A 27,780-nucleotide genomic window follows, 5' to 3' on the forward strand; every position below is an offset into this window, starting at 1 on the left:
ATCCTTTATCCTGGAACCATAAAAAGTCTCCCCTGTCTATTCAGGACTTGCACAGTCCGTGCGTGTATCCGCAATCAGCATTCCAGCGAGTAGGAATCATGCTCAATGTCAACGCGTAGGATTTGCTTAATAACTTATCGTCCTTCGAAGAACGCGAGGCAAGCAACAACTCCGAAGACTTCCGATTACACGTGGATTTATGTGGCCGGCCGGACAAAACCATGACCGTGTAACAAATGACGAATTTACATGGACGCGCAGAATTCTAAGCGAATGAAGTATGAGTCTGGGGACGACGCGTGCAAGCGCGAGAACCAAGCATTCACAAGCCGCTTTCGTTGAACTCCCCTTTCGATTCGCCCATTCACTTCGTCATTGTGTACAAGACGAATGAGTGAGTGCATTCGCTTCTTTGCATACCTTTTCCGCCGTGCCGATTCAAAAGAAAACGATCGGGTATCAATCGTCAGGTCTGATTAACTCCAGACCGTGGCAGGTTTGCGTTAGGTCCGGGTTTCAACTCGGTTAGGTGAAAAACAAGCGGGTATTGATCCAACTTTGTATATCAGTATCAGTAGATGTAAGCTAGACTTGTAACGATTCCGAAAATCACTGTTTCTGTAACAATTTAACGGTAATTATAAAGAATCCCCATTTCGAGTGACTATTCCGAAGAACTGAAAGCAGGTATGCTTTCTAGAATTTTTTCCAAACTAACATTGCAAATAAATTTATGTATTTTTTTTTTTACTAATGTGTAGGTACTTATTAGGGAATGTACCCACAAATTTTCAGCTTTTATTCATCCATTTTCTATACGTTCCTCACCAAAATATATGCTACGTTGATGTATCGTCAATCTCTGACTATGACTGTAATTGCGAAAATGTATTTGGAAATTAGAAGCATACATATTGTGCATACTATGTGATGAAGAAAAAAGTTCTTGTGCATACAAAAATGGCAGAACGCTGAGCATTTTCGTCTCTCGAGTCACTCCGGATTACCATATCGCGATTTCAGCGTTTACCACACAATTAGTCGCTTTCGCAAGAGTGTACACAATCCGGAGAAAGATCTCTTATTCATAAATTTAGCAGCTCTCTCATACAACATGATTAATTTACTCGGAAAAACAGTTTAAACGACATTAGCGAGCATCAAATGTAAAAATAGTTCGCGGTTAAATTGCGTGACGTATCAACCGATTGAGTCACACTGGTACAAAAAATTCTGGTGATGTCACTGGTTTGGGTATTCCATATTTATGAAAATATGTATATGTCCTTGTGAATAAAACGAGACACCTGAAATTATCGTTATGACCTGCTTACCTGGGCATATCTTTGGGTAACAAAAGGTAGGTCGGATAAAAGTTTTAGGTAAACTATATGAATAGAAATCAGTGGAAATGATCGACAATGAAGGCGTCCGATGGTGACCTTTATTTCGATTGTAAATTTAGTCAGAGACTTGGATTATCGATATCGATATTGTTGCATTTTTATTTCGAATATCCAGAGTTGCGGTACAAATGCGATTCTTTTTGAAAGTGTGATTATTTTATAGATAGAAAGTCGCGCGCGCGCGAGCACGTGCCTTCTGAATTTCTAAAAAATTTATTCAGACTGTTAAAGTGTCACTTTTAAATTTCTCTTGCGGTAAATAATTAAGTGTACAATGTATGAGGGAAGTATGTACATCGTAGGCTTTTGATAACCCGCGTATCAAACAATATTTAAATTTTATATCCGCCAGGTGAATGGGGTCTTTTATTTCCCTTCCTTTCCTTCTGATAATAAACAAAGCCCTTACTTTATATCCCACTACAGTTATCTCCTAACCCCTGTGAAACTTCACAAAATGTACACACTTGCAGTGAAGTAACTCATTCCGGAGCATATAATTCGTGGACAAAGTCGTATCTCGTCTTTACAATGTTGCAATTCGTTTCATTAATGTGAAAGACCCTATATGTTGCACACAGATCTTTGAAATTTTCTTTGTTCCCTCAACCGTGAATGAAAGTCTGAGCATTTAATTTTTCTATCAGCTCATTGTAAAATTGAAAATCTGTACGAATTGACAAAGTTTTCATTTATATTTTTAACACAATGAGAACCTCATTATCCATATCCATATTTCGGTAAATCTATTAAAACCCATTGAACCGCATTCAAATTTGAATAAACAAAATTAAACAAATTATCGTTATCATCGAAATCGAGGTTTTTTTTACAGTTCTGTCCCGTTTTCAAAATGGCGGTAGCCGCGCCATCTCTGGGCAAACTCGCGAAGCCTCCAGGCGGTAAATTTACCTAATTACATAAAATACGCAAGATTAAGTGCTCAGAAAAAGAAACTTTACAGTTGATTATCAATAAATATTGTTGCGATAAAACTTACCGCATTCGCTTACTCAGAAACATATAAATAAGAAGAAGCCTAAGCATTTTCCGGTGTAGCTCGAGTAACGGACTTTCGGTGGCGTATCCTGGCCGGTGATTGGTCGGTTTTGAAACGGCTACGGGTCTCGCGAGGGAATCCGGATGCGTTAGTGAACGCGAAGGGACAAAGGACGCTGTCGTACGCAGGCAGATAGACGCCATGTTCATTTGTCAACGGACGTCAAGGTGTGATCATCGGAGGGAACGAGGTTGCTTCGATAAAGTATAACAATTAATCCAGTGCTCGCTCGGAAGGATTCTCGCGGTTCGCGTGTATTCGGGGCCGGTCCAACGATAATGGCGTCGACGGAATCGAGGAAACGCAAACAGGAAGAATACGAAATGCAGCTGTTTGGCTTTCATTCAAGAGCCGTGTACGCTACCAGTAAGGCCGCCGCCGATTTTCATTTTCCGTTCGAGAGAATGCTTTTCAGATTGTACGGCATTTTCGCGATCGGTCCAAACAATACATTCCGGTCGTTGGACGGGTGCACTCTGGTATCATGTGGATTCGATCATGACTAGAGTCACACTCGTCCATTGCTTGGAATACTTTCACCGGCCCATCGCGTACCAAGTTAATCACAAAGGCTAACGCTTCTTCTTCTCTGTCTCTCTTTCTCTCTCTCGCGCTCGCTCACTCTCTCCTCTTATCCTCCTTTCTTTTTTCTTTCTCTTCTCTTCTCTCTCTCTCTCTCTCTCTCTCTCTCTCTCTCCTCTCACACTACAAATTGAAGCAAATAAAAGTTGACCTTGTATCGAAATGTATACACGTCGAGTGAGTTTCGTTTGCATTTTTCTTTGTTTCCTTTTGTAGTCGATTTAACCAAATACTCTGAACGCTCTTAACAAGAGCAATGTATTCCGGCGAAACCGTTGAATCGTTTTTTTTGTTGTACGCTTCTTTGTTCGATTTTTGTTTGTATCTATGTTGAATTATTTGAATAAAGCTGTTCATGAATTTTGTATTGTAGGTTTGTTTTATTCTTTCGCGTTGTGAAAATGGACTATTTTCTTTTTGTTTTGTAGTGCAGGATCTTATCTCGAAAAGGATCTGCAGCACCGTTGAGAAACTATGCGAAACTATCGAAAAAAAGTATAAGCTTGATAACGAGAATGTAAAGACACTTGAAAAGAATAAGAAGCAGTTAGAGAGGGCTTATTGTAAGCAGGCTTTGTTGCATTTGAAAAGTATAGAGGTAATTATTTCGGTCTAGTTAAGAAGCTTCTGTACGTTTCTTTTATTCGATACACATATCTCATATTCCTCGTAATATTTAGAATATCGTAAATAAATCGATTGCCGTACCAAGCAATATTTTGCTAGAAGAGGACAAATGTCAGAGGAGACAATACACAGACACAGAATTTAAAAATATGAAGGACGAGCTGGAGGATTTGCAGCAAAGAGCAAAAAGAGTATGTATTTGTAAACAGAAAAGTTTATCTAAACTGTAATGACTGCTGAATTTATATGTTATCTGCGCGTTTCAGGCTACCATTTTAAATGCAACGCTGAAGGAAGAATTAGAAATTTTGGACAAGTATCCAATTTCTGAAGACAGTGTAAGCGAAATGCAGAAAACTGTTGAAACTGGACTTCAATGTGTAGACATAAGCAATCAAGTCTATAAACTGATGGATGATTACAAGCAGTTTTCCTCAAGTCTATATGGTGCAATATCGATCTCAGAAAAATCAAAATATAATACGATAGACAATCTGAAGTGCAAAGAGATAGACTTAAATAGCCTGTAAAATTATAAGATAAGCTAAGGGAAGAGTATTATTCTGTATTCAAAGCAATTCTGTGGACAATTCCATGTAAATATGTAAAATGCTGTGCATATTTTGCATTTTTTAGCAATTATATTTTATACAAGTTTCCAATAAAACATTTTTACCATTTTGATATGGTTATTTATAAATTGTGAGACTTATGGTATAGATAACCCACACTTGAATCAACATTTGAACAGAATCATTTCATCCTGAATGTTGAAATTATATATTCTGCATTTCATACATGATGTTCTGTGTCAAATTAGAACTTGAAATTTGCGAGCAGCAATTTCTAAGCCTACTAAAATTTTTCGTAAACTACATAAAGAAAGATTACTGAAAAATACGTCGATAAAGTATGTACGAGTTCTACGTCCTAAAATAAAATCGTCTAGAAAAATGTGTGAGTTAATCGAAAAGTTGGAAGAACTCTAAATAATTTATGCGATTAGAGTAATAGGTCACTTACACGACCCCCTTCTCCAGGAATAAATATATATAGCAGGGATATGGCCAGCATTAGTATAGAACATTTTTACAGAAACGAAAATCCACTGATTTTTAAAAACCAACTTTCATTGCGCACGCGTGCACAAGTTGTATTCCATGAACATAGCTCTAGAACTTGTACTAATAATTTGTGCCTTACTGTACGCTTTCGAACGTTTGTTTCCATTTTTCGCGTGCAGACTTTTGCAAGACTTTTGTTTCTCTGCTATGAAGAAACGGCAACACTGCGTGTATATAGGATATCGAGGTCACCCAATTCAAGGACACAAATATCAAAAGATTTTAATCAAAGTTGATCAAAGTTTCAGCTTTGATAAATTTTCTGGTAATGAAAACGCTTTGCAATAAATTGTATTGAAGGTTGTATTACAGGGAAACATTAGAGGAAATAGAAAAAAATTGTATCTATCCTTCGATCTTGATACAAAAATCTTTGAAAAATATTGTCGCCAAGAAATACAACGAAACAAATATATAACAAAGAAATATATTTTTCTTTTTCAAAAGTCAATTAAACCGGTCTTTCTCTTTATACATTCTACAAATTATACTTTATTCCTATATAAATACATAAAAAATAGGGAAAAATATGTATGAACAAATAGACATGCGTGTACTATGGTGTACTATCATGAATTAGAATGAAGGTACATTGCTGGAAAAGAAATGGAAAATTTAAATTTGTACGCAAATTAGATATTTATTTAGTATGGTATACGATTCCTTGGAATGTATTAACGATTTTGTAGCAGATATTCGAACGGTTTTGATATTTTTTGTTAGTGAGCAATCAATGGTATGAACCAATGGTATGAAGTTATATCAGTTTTCCGTTTGGCGTGTTGTGTATATAGTCCTTTATAAACCGTGCGTGGTGCGTGGTTAGAGTAGGGATGAAAATGCATGAAAATTTTATGCCCATTATTACACATTAGCGAATGTATTGTTACGCTTATTATTTGCGTTCTAACTTCGAAATAACAACGACATTTTAAATCCGTTGTAATACCATCAAGAAGAACGAACGTTTTTAAAAATTCGCTGTGTTTACGTATTACTTGCACTAGGTACGTATGTTTCCCATTTTCCAATAAGTACCGATTTTCTGTAACGGATAGTTTAAAATTTCCGACGGATTTACTAATAAAACCAAAAGATCGTTGGTAGAAATATCTCCCGCATGCAATAATAATTCTATCGTAAATAAACATTCATGATAAACGAACACTTTTTATTGATAAATTTCGCATTTACAAATAGGCAATCAAGATGTCAGAACAATTTGTGGGCTGCACAGTCTCTGTGAAATGTACAGAGGAAATTGGAACGTACCAAGGACAGATAGTCGATTTGAACAAAGACTATGTCACACTTTCGAAAGCTTTTCGTAACGGAGTGCCCCACTCCTCGTCTGTAGTTGTTTTAAGGTAACATATTCACACTTTGATTTTGAATGCAAATATTGTTTGGAGTACCATTTGGGATTCAACTAATTTAGATAATGGAGATGCTCATTGATTCAATGTTTTCAGTACAAAGGATATTTTAAACGTAGAAATTATATCTATCAATGAGACAGGATCTAGTTCGAACGATAATAATCAAGCACAGAATAAGGTAACAGTAAAGAGACCTATCGCCAAGAGAGCTGGGAGATCAGTTTCTGAAAGCGTGCCCTCGTGTACTCAGTCTACGTCGTCTCAAACACAATCCAATTTTAAAAAACCTGACACCAATGCTCATTGCTCCACGGAGCCAGTAGCTGGAACTACAAATGGAAAGGTTCCGTTAGGTGAATAAAATAGTAACAAGCATAGTGTCATTGACAGATGATAGTATTGTTCTTTTTTACTACAAGAATGTGTAGAAACAACACTAAATCAAGTGAATTTATATTTTTTTAGCTGATTCTGCTAGTAAACCAATACAGAAAAGACTGAGTCACAGACAAAGAGCATTAGAACGAGATGAAAATACATTTGGCACACCGATAGACCAATCATTGAGTCAAGACTTTGATTTTGAGAAGAATTTAGCACTATTTAATAAAGAGGTTTGTTCATAGACATACAAAATACATACAGTCAATCCCACTAATATTCGTACACTCTTAAAAAAGACCATAACTTTTTTATTTAGGCCTATACGGAAAATTTAAAAAACACATTTCATAGATCTGTATCAATTAAACATATTCTGAAAATTTAATCAAAATCGGTCGACGTTGCAATGAGCTACAAACGTTTAAAGATGGTAAAAATTGCTGTTTTTCACGATTTTCGGCCTCTAACTGCAATAAATCTAAGGATTCTTATATCTTTCAATGTCTGTCGTTTTTCCCCGCATCAACCGATTTCGATGAAACTTTCACAATGCATATAATGCAACTTTTAGTATTTTCTCTACAATTCCGACCAATTGCAATTTTTGTAAAAATTTCTTTTCACATCCTGCAGTAAACTAATTGCTCTAACTTCTCAAAAAAGTTCAGATCATAAATTTCATTATTAAAAAAGTTATCGTTCTTTTGACGGCGTCCGAATATTAAAACCAAATAGAACCAAATAATTTGTCCTTGTGACATTTTGCGCAGCATAAAAAATAGTGGACACCCTGTCTAAGAATCACATGAGATTTTATCGAAGCAATGTTAAAAGTTGTATGGTTTCTTCACAGGCTGTGTGGCAAGAAATAAATTCCTTGAAACCTGATATTGTCAGGCAATCCGAAAATAACCGAGGTACCTCTGGAAGATACAGACACGACGAAAACGTTATTGTTGCTGAGCCAATCGTTTTCAGACAAATAACAGTACCGAGTCCTGATGAGAAAGAATATGTAACCGATAACGGCTTGATAATTCCCAGCATAACGCTGAATCTTCATCGCCAATTAATGGGAGCAGCAGATCGTTTTGGAATCAGTTGGGAACGTAGAGTATGCATCAGAGAGTATTTAATAATTTCGATGATAATCAATAGACCCCGGATTTTATGCATTTATAACAGAAATGAGCAAGTGCAATTTAAAACAGTGAAAATATTAAAAGACTAAGAGTATGGATATATTATCTTCACCACATTTTAAAATTATTAATGAAGAATACAAATTTAGCGCCTGCGTCTTGTAATTGATGCACACACTTTTTATTTTGCATAAACATCCGGAGTCTAATAATGAATATTTGGTTTATTGGGAATGAATGAATTGTTATCGATCAGGTGGAGCTTCTTGGCCGTGCCGGTGCAGAAATTACTTTGCAATTGCTGGGAGGAAGCCATCGACTTAATCCATACAACGCGCATCAATGGCCAACAGTCGTCGCTCTGTGCGGACCTCATCGTTCCGGCGCTGTTGGTGTCAATTGTGCTAGACAGTTATCTAGTCACGGTGTTAAAACAATAGTATTCGTAGAGAATTCCGAAGATTTCTCCCTTTTGCAAGAATTATCTTTATACAAACTGACTGGAAATAAGGTAGAAACTAAAGTTAAGTATTTACCGTGGGTAGTAGACCTGATACTCGTGGCGCTTTGCGATGAAAATTCACCGAAGACGATCACACCCATAGCGAAATGGGCGAACGGCAACAGAGCACCTATTTTAGCCATTGAACCACCGGCTACCGGTACACCGGGCATCCTCAGTAAATTCAGCTTGCTCGGTGGATTACCGTTGTCTCATAGTGTTGATAATGGCAGATTATACTTATGTAATCTCGCGCTACCAAACAAAGTATACGCGGATGTCGGTATAACGTACAAGTCGCCTTTTGGACCGAAATTTGTCATTCCGTTGCATTCAAATAATTCTTCTTAGCAAATTTATATTATATAAGGACGATGCCTCTAATAATATATTTTAATTTACTGTAACTTTAATTTTAAGCCTTGCAGCTATCAAATAATATTTACTTTTGCAAGCAAATTGTCCAAATTTATTTATATAACGAGAAATGATAACGTCGCATTTAATGTTATGAAGTTGAAATATAGTTTGTGTATAGACCGTTGTAACTTAATGTGTAAAGTCATATATATAATTTTTAATGGTATAAGCGTACAGGAAACTAATAAGCAGACAAACAGTGAATTTATAAAAAAAACAGAATCCAATAGATGCAATAAATTTAGCAGATCTAAACATTACGAATTGTGATGATTTGATACTATACGTACTTGGTCCATCTGAATAGGTGTGAGTATTGTTTGCCATTACAATACGCATATATTTTTTGCTGGATGTAACTAGATGAAACAAACCTTAAGTTACTTTAGATTTTAAGAACCTATCTTAGAGAAATATGTTATATTTTCTGAACTTATCATGTGATACTGACATAACAAAATTTGTCAAATACTTAGTTTTAAATTAGATAAAGTGACCTAGGATTTAAATTCACCGTTAACTTGATCGATTGCCATCAAAATGCGCACGAAATGAAAATTCATTAAGTTATTCGGGGCACAAAATAAAACGTGGTTGTTTATTGTGTTTTATCCCCTTGTTTGTGATTGTAAATTACGTTCAGAGAACTGCTTTTACCAGTGTTCAAAAATTAGTTATATCTTATTATATATTGTGCCCGATTGTGTATTACAATTTCAAGAAACACTGTGTCGACTATGATAATGGAACTAAAGCAGATGGTTATGAAAAAAAATATTTGTACAGCATTTATTTTAATTATAGCTAGCCTAAGTAAGTTATTTATAATTTATATGTAAATACATGTTTATAAGTTTATATTCTTGAGAAAGTAATTTTGACACATAGTGATAGATTTTACACATAACCGTAACGTAATTTTTCAAAAGTTCTTAACAATTGAACAACTTTGAATGAACTAGCAACAGATCATGTTTAAAGAAGAATAGCTATATATTTTAATTACGTACACAATGAAGCGTGGCTATATCGATTGAAATGGTAATTATTTAAATTTTTATGATTCTAATGTAAGAAAAAAATATATGGAAAAAAGATGTAACTGAAATATTGTAATGCTAACGATGTTATATGTTTATTGTTTTTACATAACCATAACTTACAAAATTCCTGTTATGATTTTCGGACCCTGAAACGGTACCATTTTAGTCAAGTAATATTATGAATTTCCATTAAAATAATAAGCTGATATGTTTTTGTTAATTAACGTCACCTTGTATATTTATTGTCAAGTTCCATAAATGCAATGCAGACTAACAGACTTAAATTCATTACAAAAATATTTTAGCACTCTAGTTCAGCTCGAATGGAAGTTAACTATACTTTTTCATCTAATATACAATCTATGAAAATTGTACTATCTATGTAACGATCTTTTATACTATACGAGAAAACTGCATATATATATGTTATTTCGATGCGAAAATGTGCTTCATGGTTGTTTTCATTTGCTATAATATTTCATATATATTCAATAGTTAATAGTTGTTTTGATTTTAGTAAAGTATGAGAGCTGAACAATCATCGCATGACACCTTGCTTGGGAAAAATTGTTTCCACACTTGTATGTTATTCTATTAAATTCGCGAGAATCATATTATTAGTAAACTTAAACTATTACAGAAATCCGTAGCTGCAAAGAGACCTTAATTAATTAACATAAGACTATGGAAACAATTCAAGAATCAGTCGTGTTTATTCTCTTGCCGTTTGTCAGTCACCAAATCCATTTTCAACCATGAAACATTTCAATGAATACTCATCAAATTTATAGGACTGCTAGTAATGTTATAAATCATTACGAATCCGTACAGATACAGATAGGCCTATTAAAAATTATTAAATCGTATAATATTTACAATTTTCAAAGCATCAGTCGGATAAAAAAAAACGAACACTAACACGTCCATGAGATTTGATCAACCCGTGACTGATCTAAAATTTGCATACGTATATTAAAAATACCTTAATTATTGTAGTTCAAATTAGGCTAATCTAAAAATTGACCTCAGACTTATTAAGGCCTCGTATTAATTTTACCGACGTAAAATAATTTCATCTCTATTCTAAAAAAATATAATAGATACATTCATTTAATAAACTTTACATCCCTATGTTTCAATTTAATTATAAGTTACTCTTTTATTCTAAAAAGTTGCTTATCGCTTTTTTATATTTTTTTAATGTTCCGAAATTAACTAGAGCAATGGATATCCGTAAGCAGAATGACTTCATAATTTTAAGGATACTTAAATTGAACAGTCAGCCTCAGTCAAAACATCCTTTACAACGACATCCGTATTATTTTGCAATTAAACTGCACTTCTGTGATTTGATTACGATATATAATTACGATAAATAAAATCGTTAGAATAATTAAAAAATACTAAACAGACATATATTGTTAGAAAACGTTTTACGTAAACACGTAGTAATGAATTTATTATAGCTGCTAAATTAGGTGTTCATTCGTTTCAGGTAATAGACTCTCATCACGAAGTCTAACTTGTATAGGCCATAGAACTGTAACCTTTTGCATTTTATTTCGTACAGCAATATATCTCACGTATGTCGGACAATATCTTTTATTGTCGGTATATTTCTAGTAGGCATGAATTTTATCAAACATTTTTCATGATCACGTTATATCGATTAACTTGTTATTAGCTCCATTTCATTAATGTAATATTTTTACTGAAAACGTAAAAAATGCACCATAACTAAAACGTTGTGAAGTACTCTTTACATCTATGAACCCACCACTATTTTTTACATGCGTACATCATGATAGATAGTGACTTCAGAATTCAAATTTATTGAGTCAATGTTCAAACAATTTTTGTCCTACAAATATAAAATTACTATTAATCTCATATCTGCTCCGTTGTTCTATATCATCGTTCGATTAAGTCATCTGCGAATTGACCCAATAACCAGCGCAATTAAAATTCAAAATGAATGACTCATAGTTCATCACCGTCTTCGAGGCTCTTTTTTGCTAGGAGTTCAAGTTCGAATGCAGTTTTTACCTGTGCGGGCTTCGGTACGCGTATATCTGTTCTTTGAATAGAGTCCGGTTCCGTAGTCTCTCGTCTTTCGTGCAACATAATTGTCAAAAAACAATTCTCACTGTAATTAGACTATATCTTAAACATCTACGTAAAAAAATACGCCAGTGTCGTCTAGCTCTCGCGGCGTCCCCCTAGGAAGCAGGCGTGGGATTGGCAGTCGGTGGTACGGCGTTCGACTGCTTTGCTCTCCTGCGTTTATTCAATAACGCATTGTTTGTATGGTCCAATTGTTTTAAATTAGCTGTGTCGTAGTCCACGCGCATCGTCGCTAAGGACCGTGTCATCTCCTCTTGAACTTCTGGCCAGAGTTCTTCACCTTCTCTGAGCACCCTGCCAGTGTGCAGAGGAGTGGCTGGCACCTCTGTGTGTTTCTGCAAATGAAATGCATTGTATTAACGCTACTTACAATTAGACCGGTGAAACACGAAGAACAGCTATCCGCCCTTCGATTTCAATGATTTTTGGATACGTTGTAGAAATCGATATTTTGAACGGTCTCGTTTAGTTTCCGAGATATTTGCGGAAGTATGGACAGAGCAGAGTTGTGCTAATTTAAATACGTTGTAGTAATTGAATTACATTGTATTTTATATACACAGTATTTGTATTACATTGTAATTGCATTACATAATTCGAACCTTTCACTTCATTTAATTGCTAATTACGCGAATCATGGGTGTAATCGAAATACAATGTGATTGAAATACAATATAATGCAAATTACTCAATGTGTACATTACTCGCTTAATGTGAAAAATATCTTTCATTTTTATCCGTGTTTCTTCCGTTTCGCATTCACAGACAACTCAATTTTATATTTATGTTCATGAGAATGTTTTCTTATTCTTATCTAGATGTTTGAACAATGAGTGTTCATTAAAATCAATTTAAAACTTGCTGACAATTGCCATCAGTGAATATGACCGCACAAGTGATTTGTGCCATACGAAGAATGTTCTTGTTTCAGGTCTATCCTATTAAATAGTGTTACTTTTTTGTGTAGTAAAGTTTCTTTTCTGAAACGAACGTAATAATACCGTGTGTAATGCCATGAATAATACCATGTTCATCATTGCTACTAATCTTTTTCTTTTCCCGTCTCTTATTCTTCTTATATATAATTCATAATTACACTGTACTTTGTAATAGTGTTTCAATTGTAAAATCGAATTACATTGTAATTTAATTGGATAAGAGACCAAAATTACCAATTACATTGTAATTTAATTGAATGAAGCGACTGTGAATTTCAAATTACGACATAATTGAATACGATGTAATTGGATTACTTTGTAATTATAATTCGTGAAGTAATTCGATTGTAATTCAACACAACTCTGGGACAGAATTCGTTGTAGTAATGCCGATAGTTTTTCGCGAATATCTCGCAAACTAAGCGAGACCGTCACTATCGTGCAAAGAAAAGTTTCATGGTGCAACATAGAATGTCCTGTATAAGTAGGATAAAATTCTTACAGAGATCCATTTGTTTCGCATTACGTCATCGATCTGCAGTCTTCTTGCAGGATCCGTGCACAACATTCCCTTAATGAGGTCCTGTGCCTCCGTGCTCACGTGAGACCATTCAGGAGATGGGAAGTCGTATTGACCTAATCGAATTCTCTTTTTCATTCCTGGCGAAATTGCTAAACCGTGATTACTATAAAAAGGTGGGAACCCACACAATCTGGAAAATGAAACAATAATGATTTGTTGAGAATTATTTTCTGTAGGCTTGTGTCTGTTTAGTGATATAGTTACTTACAATATATACATAATAACACCAAGTGACCAAATATCACAGCTTTTATCATATTTTTCTGGTCCCAGAACCTCAGGAGCTTAAAAAATAAACACGATAAAGAAGAAACTAACTTCTCATTACAATCCAGTTTGCTGCAATTCAGGTAAGAACGTTTCTTTTGCATAAAGAATCGCAGTCTACTGATAAGTATGCTTTAGGATAATAAATAGGTAGCGGATCTTTATGCAGAATAATAATTTTCTACTTGAATTACAACAAACTGGAGTGAAATAGAAATTTATTTTCTGTCTTAACACTAGGTTTACAGAGCTTTAGAAATAACTATTTCACATTATTTTATAAATGTAACAAGCATGTGTCTATCCAAATTTTTGGCCATTTTTCCAATAACATATACTCAAAGAAATAAATTTGGTAAATAATTCTTCAGGGAAGCATCTTTACAATCTTAATAATCGCAAATTAACCCTTTGCGGTCCTATGTCGAGTGTGACTCGACATCGCATTTCGTTCTAGCACGTCCTATGTCGAGTGTGACTCGACACCGGTTTTCGTTCTGGCGCGTCCTATGTCGAGTGTCACTCGACACGGCAAAATTTTTTTTTTTTTATTCTTCATTTTCGTCTTATATTATAATTATAAATGATTTTCAAAGTAAACGGTACCAAGCGAATAAGCGACTGGGGCGAAATCTGTGCGGACCGGCTGGTACGAAATTGCGAATGCCGCGCGGACCGCAAAGGGTTAAGAATATTAGAACCCATTATTTTGATGGGTCCCGTAAACCTAGTATTAATATGGTTAATGGGTTAAAACTAATATAACAGTATTTTTAAATTCTTCTAATGTTTGTATTGTTTTAAATTACACCTACTCATTTTTGGTATATGTATATGCATAAAATCCGCTGTCTAATAACAAATATGGAACTTTTAATGTTACTTACCTACATAATATGGCGTATAACACGGAGTTTGCAAGGTATCTTTCGAATGTGTTTCCTTTGCAAACCCAAAGTCTGTGAGTTTCAACGTCCCGGTAATATCTGAGAAATAAAGTACATTTTGTGTAAATAAATTGATGAGAATATGGAGAAAGATTTTTGCACTAGCAACATACCTGGCCTGGAATACAGAAGATTTTCTGGTTTAAGATCCCTATGCGCAATGTTCATGTCGTGCAGGTGCTTCACAGCAACACAAATTTCATACATTATTTGTGCAGCTTCTGTGAACCAATTACACCAAATAATTGGAAAGGTGTATAAATATTCAAATACTGTACGACAATTATTTTTCTTACCTCTTTCCGTGAAAGCGCCATCTTGCCTGTCTTGTATCCTCTCAAACAACTCTCCTCCTTCCATGCTGATGAATTTATTTAACATTAGTCTGTATTGATATCATGGTGAAATTTTAAGACATGTTTACGTAACTAGAAACTTACCATTCCATAACAACTAATAAACATTTATTTCCACTGTACGTGTTCTCATATACATCTTTCACTTGGACTATGTGTCTGCAATTCGATGCTCTCCAATGCAGTTCAACTTCTCTCCTTGCTTTTACACAATCGTACAACACCTGCAAACAAAAATTTCATTAGTGAAATAAATACAGCGCGAAACATAATAGAATACATGTTTTAAACTCGTGCAAATATTCCCACTGCAGATTTGCCGCGTCATACATTAGCGCTATCATTTATACAACGATTTTTACGGAATGTCGATCCTTGAACAAACGAAGTTATGTAGAATAAACATGAGCGGCGATGATTCTATGACTTGCAAATGTCACGGCATTGCATAATTTGTAGATCCAGTGTAAAAAAAGAATATTCTGTATCTATTATTAAAGAAAATTGCTCGAGCGGTGCAAGTGAATTTCTACATCGCTTGTAAAATTGCTGGTGAATCACACAAAAAACAGCTGACGTATCGATGCCATCAAATCGATGGAGCTTATTGCATTATATTGCCTCGCTACTTGATATTCTCCGGTGAAGGTAATAGGATATACGATCGATATATTCGACCTGTTCACGATACTGAATCGTAGACAGTAATACTGATCTGATTAAGATTAACCCTTCGATGGGGGACCTATTTTACAAACATACAATTGACCATTAAGACCATCCACAACTTTATTTCTCAAATTTTTTAAACATTTGGTTGAAGGTATATCTTGTAGACACATTAATCCTTCTGTTGTGTTTAATGTAACTCAACTATTCATTGAATTTAATAATTGGGAATCGAGTTCTTAAATAACGATTCTGATACTCTGGGTTAAAATAGACTCGGGCACCGTCGTCGGAAAATTAAACAAAGGCATCAACATACAGTGAGTGTAAAAAGTATTCGTACGCCCTTTAAAATAGAATAACTTTTTTATAATTGTACCAAACGACCTGGTCTTTATAATCAATTAGAAGCATTGGTTTAGGAAATTATATGCAAAAAGAACTTTCCAAATAATTACAATTTAGAAGGTTACATTTTTTAAACCTTTTTTATTTGGGCCCTTAAAGAAAATTTAAAATATATGTTTTGTAGATCTATGTTAGTTATACACATGCTGAAAATTTCATTGGAATCGATTACCATACACACGAGCTACAACCGGTTAAAAATGGTGAAAATCGTAGTTTTACACGACTTTTCATCAGTTTCTACTTAAAATCCACAGAATCATACATCTTTCGATACGAGTCGTTTTTTCCTGCGCCAACAGATTTAATGAAATTTTCAGTATGTGTATAACTAACATAGATCTACAAAACATATATTTTATATTTTCATTAAGGGCCCAAATAAAAAAGTTTTAAAAAATGCCTTTTTTATTCTTCCACGTAACCTTGTAAATTATAATAATTTGGAAAATCTTTTTTGCATATCATTTCGTAAACCAATGCTTCTAATTGATTATAAAAAATCAGGTCGTTTAGTACAATTATAAAAAAGTTATTCTATTTTAAAGGGCGTACGAACACTTCTTACACTCACTGTATGAACATTTAGAATTATAGATGCAATTTACTAGACTCGGACAGAATTCAAATATATTATACTTTTGTTATTTTAAAGTATGATTTCATATTAAATTGAATTAATGTTGAACTTGGCTAAGTGATAGTGTGGCTAGCCAAAATTATGTCTAACAACAAAAGATATTCTTCTCTCTATTTGTGGTATATATTACAATGATATATAGAATAAATTTATAAGTATATATTTTCTATGTATTACATTGAGCTTAAGGAATTGGCAAAGCGTGCAGACATTATCTAACACTCCGAAACTACTATTGCCACGCAATAAATCTTTTCAAGTTCTCATATTGTGAAAATAGTTGCATTCTTATTGCGCGTTTGTAAAATAAGAAATTCTTACGACTAGACTGCGGATCTTTATGCAGATTAAAAATGTTTTGCATTGATTGTGGGAAACAGAAATAACATAAAAACTGATTTCACTGCTTAACGACTTTGTTACGTTAAAAGCAACATTACAACATTATTGAATTTTTAAAATCTTTTACTGTTTCATATTTCACCCAATCAATTCCTTCATAAATACATAAAGATCCGCAGTCTACTTACGATAATACGGTACTGCCGAAGAGAAAAGAAAAATGTGCTCCGCAGTTTATATTTTTGGAGCACCGGGTATATACGCCTTCTAAAAATATTCAAATACAATTAAAGCCTCGGGAACCGACGGAAAAGAAAGTAGAAACCAGTTCTGCTTCAAATTCGTTTCACACGGAATACCTGAACTGAAAATTTTAATTTCTACGTAATTATCAAGTGCGTTTCAAATACAAGGCGCGGGGAAATCGCTTGATAGACTGTTTTTTTAGAAATCCAATATCTCTTAATAGTTCTCAATATTCCCTAATCGTTAATGATCTCGAATCCGCGTAATTTCCAACGATGGTCTGCTGCCTACGCTCTCAAATGAAAATACATTAGTCACGCGCTGTGAGCACTCGTCTCGTATTATTCCGTGATAATGAGATTAGCGTTTCGCCGATTGACATATACGCGCTACTAGAACAACCAGACAAATGTGCGCGTGGAATTACGGTTGATAGGATCGGCGATCAAATTGTTAGCTTTGTCGTTTGACGCTGTGAAATTTATAGGGAAAATCGTATGCGCGCGTCATGTATGATCCGAATATGACGTAAATGCATGCGAAAATGCATATTACATTATTTAGTATTTCCTTTCCTCGTCGCTGCCGTGAATATATTTGCTGCTCTGCTCGTTTTAAGTGGAATATTCCAGTGTCAATTTCCTATTTCCAGGAGCTCTGTTGCATTCTTTGAAAACTCGTCAGTTTAGGAATTATGGCGAATGGTACATTTGCACCTTTTCAGTTCTCCTTCGTTTAGAAGTGAATACAAATTCTTGGAAATATGTGGAAATATTGTATATACTGTAATCTATCATCTTTTACTAATTTTTACAATTTGGATTTTTTTGGACAGTTGACATTTTCTGGATTTTAGCGAATGGTAAACTTTCACTTTTCCGATACCTCTCTTGCTAACATTTGATTTTTATTTGTTTATACAAGGACTAAAAATATTGCAAATATCTAATCTCTCATCTTCTGTTGCAACCGCGAGGATTGCTTCTAAAAAGAAGCCAGAGTAAAAAATTGAAGCAATTCTGAGAACGTAACTGCCACGAGAAACGGAGCACTATAAAACAAGGTAAAGTGACACACCGGTTCATCTGGCAAACTGTTAGTAATCAATCATGAATTCATAATAGTGAAACCAGGCTGCATAGGTGTACCGTGACGTCTGCAGATATTGATTTTTTTTCTGACTATGTTAGGTGCACGGAAATATGATTCGATAACTTTCTCTTGGACTATGCCTGGGGCCATTCCGCTTGAATCAGCGAGGCCGCTGTACTATTTGTCTCGCGCAGAACTGTTCAGCGTCTGCCCCTTTAGACTTAGACTTATTGTTAGTTAGACCATATACAGGGTGGTTCACCAGATATTACCACCTCGATTTTCGTCATTGTTATTATTCGTAGCGAAGAATGTTTATACAGTTACTCGAATTAATATTCGGACGCTCTAAAAAAGACGACAACTTTTTTAATATTGTACTATACGATTTAAACATTTTTGGGAAGCTAGAGCCATTAGTTTACTACAGGATGTGAAAATTTTTTTTTCAAAAATAGTTATTGATCGGAAGTGTATAAAACATACGAAATTTTCAGAATATGTTTAATCCACACAGATCTACAAAACGTATTTTTTGAAATTTTCAATATAGGCCCACATAAAAAAAGTTGTAAAATGCAACTTTTTTAAATTTATATTATTATTGTTTAAAGATTCATTAATATTATTCACAGTATTTAAAGTTTGATTAGTTTATAAACAAGAATAATCAGGTTTTTTGGTAATGAATGATTAAAAAGTAAATTTGCTTTTCAAGAACAGAATGATATACTTTATTTCTTGCGACATGTTGACTGTTGTTTACGTCGTTATTATTCTAAAATGTGTTACAATTACGAATACGTTTCTTGAGTCATGAGCGAATGTTTTTCGTCTCTATGACGAGTATTGAACAAAAACTGATTATAAAAGGGGATAAATCGTATTAAAATGGCAGCGAATCGCTGCTATGTAGCCTGGCAAGGTCGGAGCGAAAAGTTTCCAATTATCTCGTCCATACAACAGATTTATTGTCCTTGCTGTCGGATCTCTTCACGGTCGAGCGAGAGAATTGAAATCGTTTCGTAAACCGACGTGGGCTTGAATCCAATAATTCGATCCGTTTGGTTGAGCGGATTACCCTTAAAGTTAAATTCACGTAACCCTGGTACTATCGTCTAACAATCCCACGTTTGTCTAAAACAAGCGCGTATATCCCATAATGCTCCCGCTTTCGTTGTTACGTATACGCGAACCCCTGTGTAACACAGGCTGGCCTGCTCAACCTGTTAACTTTTTTATTTCTCGTACGAGATTTTATTACGTAACCTTATTTCGCTCGTTATCTAACCTAGATAAGAGACTCTAGTGATTAATTATGACGTCACGCAATGAGTATTTCACACACAAGTACAATTCACTTGGAAGCAATAAACGATGGCGAAGTATCAAATCGCTGGGGACTTAACGTTAACTGTACCGAGCACGTGCGGCTGATATACGTTGTTTCATCAAAATCATAAGATTGAATTTATTCAGATGTTTGTAGTAATACGTGCTTGAACGAAGAAATTGATTGAATCATTTCTAATAGAAGCAACACTGGAATTTCAATGATTACACAATTAAAAAAAAAAATGTGAAACCGGTTGGTGTTAACTTTGTGCGATTGAATCGTTTGTTTTACGATATCTAGAGCTGATATAATGCTACCTGAGTAATCTGTACCTTCGTGGCCGTACTTGAACGATATGTTAGCATTGCGTGAAAAAAATTGTGATAAAGTTCGCGATAGTTCGAATATTAATTGCTACGACAGCTGACTGTAGTCCCAATTAGGACGATAGTCCTATTCGTTGTGGAATAAATCAATACCGTCGAATGTATCAACGGTGTCAACATCGGCAAACATGAGATCATCATTTCTATATAAATAACGACATATTTTCGTTGAAGTTTATCAGTTATTCTCGTCCATTTAGTCAGATACACCCGCGCGCGTCACCACTCCGGACCACGTGTGTATGTATTTAATTTACGTCTCCGAGCATGAGAGAGACATAAAACGTTATTGGATTGACAAGTTGCACGAGCTTCGCAGATTATGCACCGAGCCGATCGATCATGCCAGTCCAGAATGTTACATTGACGAAATTCAACCAAGCATTCCGTGACACGTCGCAAAATATTGTCCACGCAACTGCATATACAAAGTTACACAACCGTGTATCTTTTAGTTCGTGCGTGTCATGAACGGTTATATTTTATTTGCATCGTTGTGCTTTCGGATGTTATGTACCTAAACAAGCGAAATTTCCGGTCAACCTCGATCGTACTTTATTTTAATATTATTCCTAATTTTTCATGATAGTAAGATGTAAGCATTTTGTGGAAGAACGATGTGTTCTGAATAAAAAAGAAAGTTGATAGCGCCACCAAAACCTAATACAACATAAGAAAATATTAAAAATTTAAATCGATAACATTTTGTACTAATTACATACTGCTTTATTATTAAATATTTATCTTTAGTTTGAAGCTCTTTTAAGTTAAGAACATTGTGAAGTTCACAATTCCGTTGACCTTCTCAATTCTTAAAATTTCCATTCTTTCATTGTTCCTTAAGCTTTCAGTTCCATAAGTAGATCTCTTCATTTAATTTCTTCTTATTTTGTCTACGTATAATACTCTTTATCTAGAATCGTATCCTGCCTACTTTTACGTGTATCGAATAGATACCTAACCTAAAACGTTAGGCTGAAGAGAACCTCGTTTCTCGTCGAAGCTCCTCCTTCACTTTAATACTTATACGTAATGCTGAGGGCTTAATTTTTTTTGTTAAAAGGGCAAGAAAAGTTTCTTTTTATATCTTTACTATATCGAAGTAGGTATCTAAATAATAATCATGTAAATCATCAATTTACAATCATGTAAACAACAGTCCTTTGGTGATCGAGATAGAAGAAAATGATCTTATTTTTACCTTTTATGAAGAATGTTTTTTCAAATCCTGAGATTATAAAAATATGAGAATGATTGACAATTTTGTTTGCCTTGCCAATGAGAATACATTCTCACTAAATTGTACAAATTTATTCAGGCAGTAAAATAGTTATTTTTACGTATTTTAATCTCATTAGGAAAAAATACCGCAGCAAAATATCTACGTAGATTTACCCTATGTTTTGCTGGCAACAAAGACACAGGCGAATCTGTTTTGTTCAAGTGGAAAATGATTTGTAAATATTTTCTTGGCAAGCACAGTGTTTGCTGGACGATTCGGTAATCAGTCATCGACCAAATGCTGCGAACCTAAGGCGATTAGAGTGGGGTAAACGACTGACTATAGCAATCGCCTTGTACCTGTCGCCAGTATAAAAATCGCGAACCGTGTGTGTGCGCGTGTGTTTATAATTCGCCTAATTTGAAGAACACACGGGTGCGTTAAGCAAAGCGATAAAATTTAAAATTTCTTTCTTCAATTCATTTAATCCTCCCACTAATGGATAAAGTCCGCAATCATTAAAATCCTATTACGCTCCCGGTAGGAAGAGCGTTGACTTTGCCATATTTATTTCTTAACACATCACCGACCGGTGATTATTGCATAATTTTGAAAAATCTATGGTATTTACATGGCTAAACACTTTTTAATGGAACCTTCAATAGCAACAGTAATTTTCATTGTGACCTAACAAGTCACTCTCAATAACGTCATCTAATAGTTTCATCTAAGATTGCAATGTAAAAGAAAATTTCTATGCTTTCTTTTGGTACAGCACAATTATTGAAAATCCTATTAATAGGCTTCCGGTAGATAAAGTGTTAATTATTTTGATTTTACGTAATTTTTAAGGTTGCCGGGCTGGCATTCAAAGCGTAAACAATGTCCAGCAGATACTTTCGCTACTTCGAGTGGTATAATGGACTAATATTGACCCCGGAGTGGATGGTCAGCATTGACAGCACTTCCGTCTAGTTTGAAATTTTGCGCGCGAACTTACCGAAGCCAAGAACAACAGATCACTCGTGAGAGAAGCCGCAGATCTACGGGCTCCGCGAATTTTTTCAAGGAGATGCAGTAAAAATAAAAAGGCGCGAGAGCTCGCTGAGCCGATACACCGCATGGTCGGAATCGTCGAACGGGAAATCATCGAGTATAAATAGAGGATGACTCGCGGTCTGGTCTCGCTTGGACATCGTTAGTCGATGATCGTACTTCGCCGCGTTAAACGGCTATCGATCCACACACCATGAGGGATCAATGATCCCCGAAAACGTGAATCGTAAATGCATAGCTTCGCACGCCGGATATCAGGAGGACCCCAATGATATGTACATACTACCTTGAGTACCCAAAAATAGCCAAGGTCGAGCGTGTCATGTTACACAAAAGAATACACACAAATACATTTCTTTTCGGGTTTTCGGTATCTCGATAAGAGCTTTTTAAAAAAAACCCTCGTAAAATTACGCCGTTCTGTTTATCAGAGGCAAGAAATACGCTTCCGAACACAGAAATGTCCGACGATTTCCGGAACACGCGTTTCGTGCTTGGCTATTTGTAGCCGTGCGGTTCGAACATTGCCTCACCGATCGTGCGTAAAATTTTAATTAATCTTTACGAGGTTGCAACACGATAAAAAACAAGATGGTAATCCCAGCGTTTACGGGCACGGAGTACGTCAGTGTTTGCAGACTACTTTGACAGTCGCCTGCAGCTGAAAACAAGTGCAGAGCCGCTAAAATTCATCATCGCTTCGGTACCGTACAGTAACTGTTACCGAGCTACAAACTGTATTCGTGTATTAATAGATAATATCGTAGACGTAGACAATGATATAAACATAAACTGTACTATTGTAAACGATCTAGTAGATGAAGCTGCCCGAAGGAGGTTAGGTAGGGCCAGCACCTTGTATGTATTATATCCATCCAGCACTGTATTAATATATTATTGTAAACAATCTCGTTGACGATTGTGTTGTGAATTTAATGGAGAAAGTTAGAGGAGATTAGATAGAGCTAGCTCACAAGTTTCCTTGTCTCTAAGCTGTTTAGAATTAGACTGAACTATGGCCTTAGCATTGTTCTAAGGTATTTCCAGACTATGTAAATCAGTACAAACATAAGTGCATGCGACGATAAGCTGTTCCGCATTTTTGAAAAATTCGCACGACAGTATGTACCTGAATCAAACTATCATGTGAATTCCCTATCTCTTTCTCTCACCCTATTCCCCTACAACCTCACTTATTATTCTTCTGACTACTACATTGTTCATTACCAAGCTAATACAAACACAAGCGTACGATAAGCTTTTCCGCATTTTCAAGATACTATTGGCATTGACAGCGGACTGGCAAACTCATTACCGGGGACGCAGAAACAAAAGGCGGTTTTTGGATTCCGTTGATTATATACTCACCTTGAGCGCATACTTTTCCCTGGTGTTCTTGTCATAACATTGAACGACTTTCCCGTTGATCCCAAGCCCGAGCACGTGATTGCTGATCTCGTAGTCGTCGGTGATCGGCGTGACTTTCGGTACCCTGGCGTCGCATTTTGTCAGCGTGTGTTCCATGGTTTTCCGTTTAATCTCAAGGATCGGTGCCGGTGCCTCCTTTGGTTTGTTCGCCGCCGGAGGCTGGATCTCGGTTTCCGCTGCCCGTTTCCGCTTTCCCTTTTTGTTCACCTCGGTCCCCTCGCCGGCCGACCTCTTGCACTTTCTAAAATGGTAATTCCACCGTTAATCATCCTCGCCGACCCCGGGCCCCCCCTCGTTTCGTTCTCGTCGATCACCCGGAGGATTTTTGTTTTCTTGTGGTAGGTACGAACAGCAGAAATATATCGAGCAAACTGAGCCACTTCATGGAAAATCCGAAACGTTACACACGACGGAGACTTTACTGGCGTCGGTAGATAAGAAGGAGAACCTTAGAACGATAGTATACACCGTGTAGACAGTTCTGAACACGGTACACAAGTGACACACGGTACACATACAGGTAAAAACGAAATCAACGGCGAACGAAATTATCGCTCGTATACGGGAAAAACGTCGTTCACTTTATCTTTCAAGTTACTGGAACGCGCGCGTTACTCGCAGCGTTTACGCGAATCTCCTTTCTTAACATTGTACCGACCATCGAATGTCCATTTTTTTGTAATCTTTCTCCGGTGTAATAATAAGGTTTGTCATCGATGCTATTATCGAAACGACCGTCTGCTTTCCAATCGAATCTGACGTCATTGTAAATTCAATGAATAAGCCTAATGAAGGTAAACTTGTTGTTGTGTACACGATTCTCTAAATGTACAAAACTGATAACGATTGTGTAACGCTACACTATATCTGAACATCGTTGTAAGGTAACCGTTTCGGTAGTCAGCCGCCTAAAAGTGATTATTTTACATTACTTTAGAAAAATAACAAAAGTATGTCTGTCTAAATGTTTTATCATTTTTTTTCATGATATACACCCGAAGAAATAAATTTGTTGTAATTGCCACAATTCGCCATTCTGACAGGTCCCGTAAACCTAATGTTAAGCGTTGTTATTATTAATACAATATTTCCTATGTTTTTAAAAAGCTGTACATAAATTAGAAGTGAAGAATAGGCTGACCGCTATGCTCATTCGAATGTATAATAATTTGTTAGTAGATATTTATTCTTAAGCAATTTATTTTCAGAAAGGCTGACTACTGACCCTAAACTTCATTTTTCTGTTCCGTCAATTTATCGGAAATTCTGATTGTAATTTTTCATATTTATAAAATGCTTCAGTTTGACAATATAAAGTAGTGATCGTATGTACATACATGCATGGTCATGTTCTCATACGTTACACAACCACTTGCAATCGATTGCAGTAAAACCGTAGCAACATAGTTCAACGCACGCGATTGGCGCATTTTGAAATTGTCAATCAATAGAAATTGCCAATCGCGGCGCTCGCCAGTGGGTGTGTATAAATGATTTGAAAAGGCGTTAGACACGATCGATCGGAAAATTTTTAAAAATTAGAGAATGCGGCAAATTAATTGTTAACATTCTGACGCGAATTGTATTCGATACATCGAAGTAGGTGCATCTATTATGATCAGTAAAAGTGCACGAATGAAGGGGGGCTTATAGTTACGCGCGGGCTCGAAATACAACTCGAATCCTTAATTATCGGTGTTTTATTTTTTATCGTTATCGTAACAATGCCGCGGGAGATGGATGCGAGAAAAATAAAAATAAATGTGACAGAGACCTCCAGAATGTCCACTTGCGCGCCGATTTCGGCATTTGCGTAGCTTTTTAAGGTTTGCGAAAGTATCTCTAATCGGATCCCGTTGACGGGAGGAGAAAAAGCATCGCCTTCCGGGAAATGCCGAGAGACTCCAAAGAATTCTCGGAGGCGGGAGAACACAGCCAGCTCCGCGTCCTCAAATAAATTAAGAAAACATTTTTTTTCCTAATCAGAACTGAAAATCCGGAGGGATAATCACGGAGGAAGGCCAGCTGAAAACTGAAGATAAAACACAAACTAGTGTAACTCATTCGTTTGTTTTTTTTTTTTGCAATGAAAGGATGGATTTTTGTGTTCGACGAAAAAAAGGAAGCGTGCAACGAAAAAGCGAATCTTTGAATAAAAATGTAAAGCGGGTTTTACGTATGAACACATCTCCCAACGCATCCATGAGATGAATCGCATTTTTGTTACGCAAGCTTGTACACTGCCATAGACGCTACAGTCGCCAACATAAATAAAAAAATGTAGAAAACAAAACACAAAGGGATTCGTGACGGGTGATCTAATTTGCACAGACTCGCACACACCGCCAAATTCGCCATCTATATTGTATTTACGTGATTTGAACAACTTCACTCGTCGAGTCGATGATTTCATTAAAAATAGCGATTGCATATGATACCTATGCAAATAAAATAGTGCAGCAGACACACGCACGCACGCACACTGAAACTGCCCAAGAAAGGGGAGAAACATGGAATAATAATTTCTATATAGCATGATCAAGTGTGAGCTGTGGTTTTCGGTGGTGGTTCAACATACCTGGTGACGTTCGCTTCTTCAAAACCGATTTCCCGCCACGAAATGATAACGCATAATTTTTATGTAAACACCACTGTTACAACATTACGCTTTACACTATCACCGGGACACTGAATAATTATTTTTCTACGACTATCACGATGTAACACTGGCTCACAATACGTGTAGGTGTATGCGAAGGTGTCAGAATGAATGTTCAAGAGACGTTCCTCGGATAATTCGGTTTTTGTTTGTGCTGCTCCGAAGAGAATAAAGGTAGATAATGCTCCCGGGAGGTGTGTCACTCAACTTGGAAACGGCCGAACAAGAATACCTGTCTACCTGTCCGTGGAACAGCCGGTTTTACACAAGTATTAAAATATTCGGTGGCGCTGTGTCGGGAGAAATAGATTTTCTCGCCGAGAGGAGCAGAACGTTAGCGTGACTTAACGTGTCTCGATCTTTCCCATGCCCATACTTTCCGTGCATTCGACCGACCACAACTGAACCTCGAGTCCACTCATCGACTTGGACTTTCATACGAAAAACCAATTCACAAACACTAGTGGGCAAAACGGCTATGGCGGCAAAGCGCCTCTACAAGCAATCTTAGGATGTGACTCACTGCACAGGGACGGCCCTATCCAGCCAGCTTTCGGGTTCCTTCGTGACCCCCTCCTATTCCACTTTCCACGTAGACTTCAAGCGCTCGATGCAAAAGTAGCGCAGGGTTATTGTTCCGGTAGGCCTATTAACATTACTGGTCAGATCATCTGTTTTATAGATTTTATTCTACAATTATTAACCCTTCTGTCCACGAACTGGGTCGTTCACGTACGGAACGAAATTTTACTCTTTAATTTCTTTCTCATCAATATTTATTTTTTCCCATAAATGCTTTAAACATTTGACGTTCCAACGATCATATATTAAAATACGTATTCCAGAATATTTTTAGATTTTTCTAAAGCCAAGAACAGTAAAATAAGCTCTGAATAAATTCAATTTTATCATTTTTATATAAATAGAAACATATTAACTTTTAGTACTTGGTAGGTTTATTGTAAAGGCCAGCAGTCAGCTGTTGTTATTAATTATTAATAGACTAACAATTGTTCTCATTCAAATGTGTAGGAGTTTGTTAATATATAGATATATCTCTTACTTTTATGCAATTTATAACGTAACGTCCTCCTATATAATTGTGTCTTATAGAACTTTTAGTTAGTTCCTCATTATCCAATGATCATCGGAGAAAATTGGAAACGATTTTACGAGCTAATCGTTATTTATTGATTTTTTTCTTAGTTTCAATTTATGCATAATTTCAAGTTATACCACAATTAACATGTACGTATATACAGAACTCGACGATATAATAAAACTGAAGGTGCAACAAACTTCAGGTCTCTTGCATTTTGTTGAACTTACATAATTACAAAACTACTATATATTTCATATAAATATTCCTCTCTCTCTCTCTTTTTCAAACAGGCACAGGTCTTATATTTACA

General features: G+C 35.8%; 3 protein-coding genes across 4 annotated transcripts; 2 read left to right on the plus strand and 1 right to left on the minus strand.

Moving 5' to 3' along the window:
- The first annotated feature begins 2,564 nt into the window (after window positions 1-2,564).
- LOC143207200 (uncharacterized) lies at window positions 2,565-4,375 on the plus strand. The gene is made up of 4 exons (XM_076420384.1): window positions 2,565-2,832; window positions 3,477-3,646; window positions 3,729-3,866; window positions 3,942-4,375. Exons 1-4 carry the CDS (start codon window positions 2,745-2,747, stop codon window positions 4,203-4,205), a joined length of 660 nt encoding a protein of 219 aa, XP_076276499.1. The 5' UTR covers window positions 2,565-2,744; the 3' UTR covers window positions 4,206-4,375.
- Window positions 4,376-5,411: 1,036 nt separating this feature from the next.
- Edc3 (enhancer of mRNA-decapping protein 3) lies at window positions 5,412-9,869 on the plus strand. The gene is made up of 6 exons (XM_076420374.1): window positions 5,412-5,806; window positions 6,000-6,166; window positions 6,272-6,531; window positions 6,644-6,792; window positions 7,416-7,676; window positions 7,961-9,869. The coding sequence occupies exons 2-6, from the start codon at window positions 6,009-6,011 to the stop codon at window positions 8,555-8,557; spliced, it is 1,425 nt and encodes a 474-aa protein (XP_076276489.1). The 5' UTR covers window positions 5,412-5,806; window positions 6,000-6,008; the 3' UTR covers window positions 8,558-9,869.
- Window positions 9,870-9,877: 8 nt separating this feature from the next.
- Window positions 9,878-26,827, minus strand: LOC143207199 (MAP kinase-activated protein kinase 2-like). 2 transcript variants are annotated; one of them, XM_076420382.1, is made up of 10 exons: window positions 26,288-26,827; window positions 25,484-25,741; window positions 23,650-23,950; window positions 14,969-15,108; window positions 14,825-14,889; window positions 14,642-14,749; window positions 14,469-14,567; window positions 13,523-13,598; window positions 13,234-13,444; window positions 9,878-12,128 (listed from the first exon to the last, which is right to left on the minus strand). In XM_076420382.1, exons 2-10 carry the CDS (start codon window positions 25,516-25,518, stop codon window positions 11,889-11,891), a joined length of 1,275 nt encoding a protein of 424 aa, XP_076276497.1. In that variant the 5' UTR covers window positions 25,519-25,741; window positions 26,288-26,827; the 3' UTR covers window positions 9,878-11,888. The 2 variants fall into 2 exon arrangements, with proteins under 2 accessions (XP_076276497.1, XP_076276498.1); XM_076420383.1 differs by lacking the exons at window positions 25,484-25,741; window positions 26,288-26,827 and adding an exon at window positions 24,060-25,450.
- Window positions 26,828-27,780: the final 953 nt, after the last annotated feature.

This window comes from Lasioglossum baleicum, chromosome 3 (genome assembly GCF_051020765.1).
Source record: "Lasioglossum baleicum chromosome 3, iyLasBale1, whole genome shotgun sequence".
NCBI classification, from domain to species: Eukaryota; Metazoa; Arthropoda; class Insecta; order Hymenoptera; family Halictidae; genus Lasioglossum; species Lasioglossum baleicum.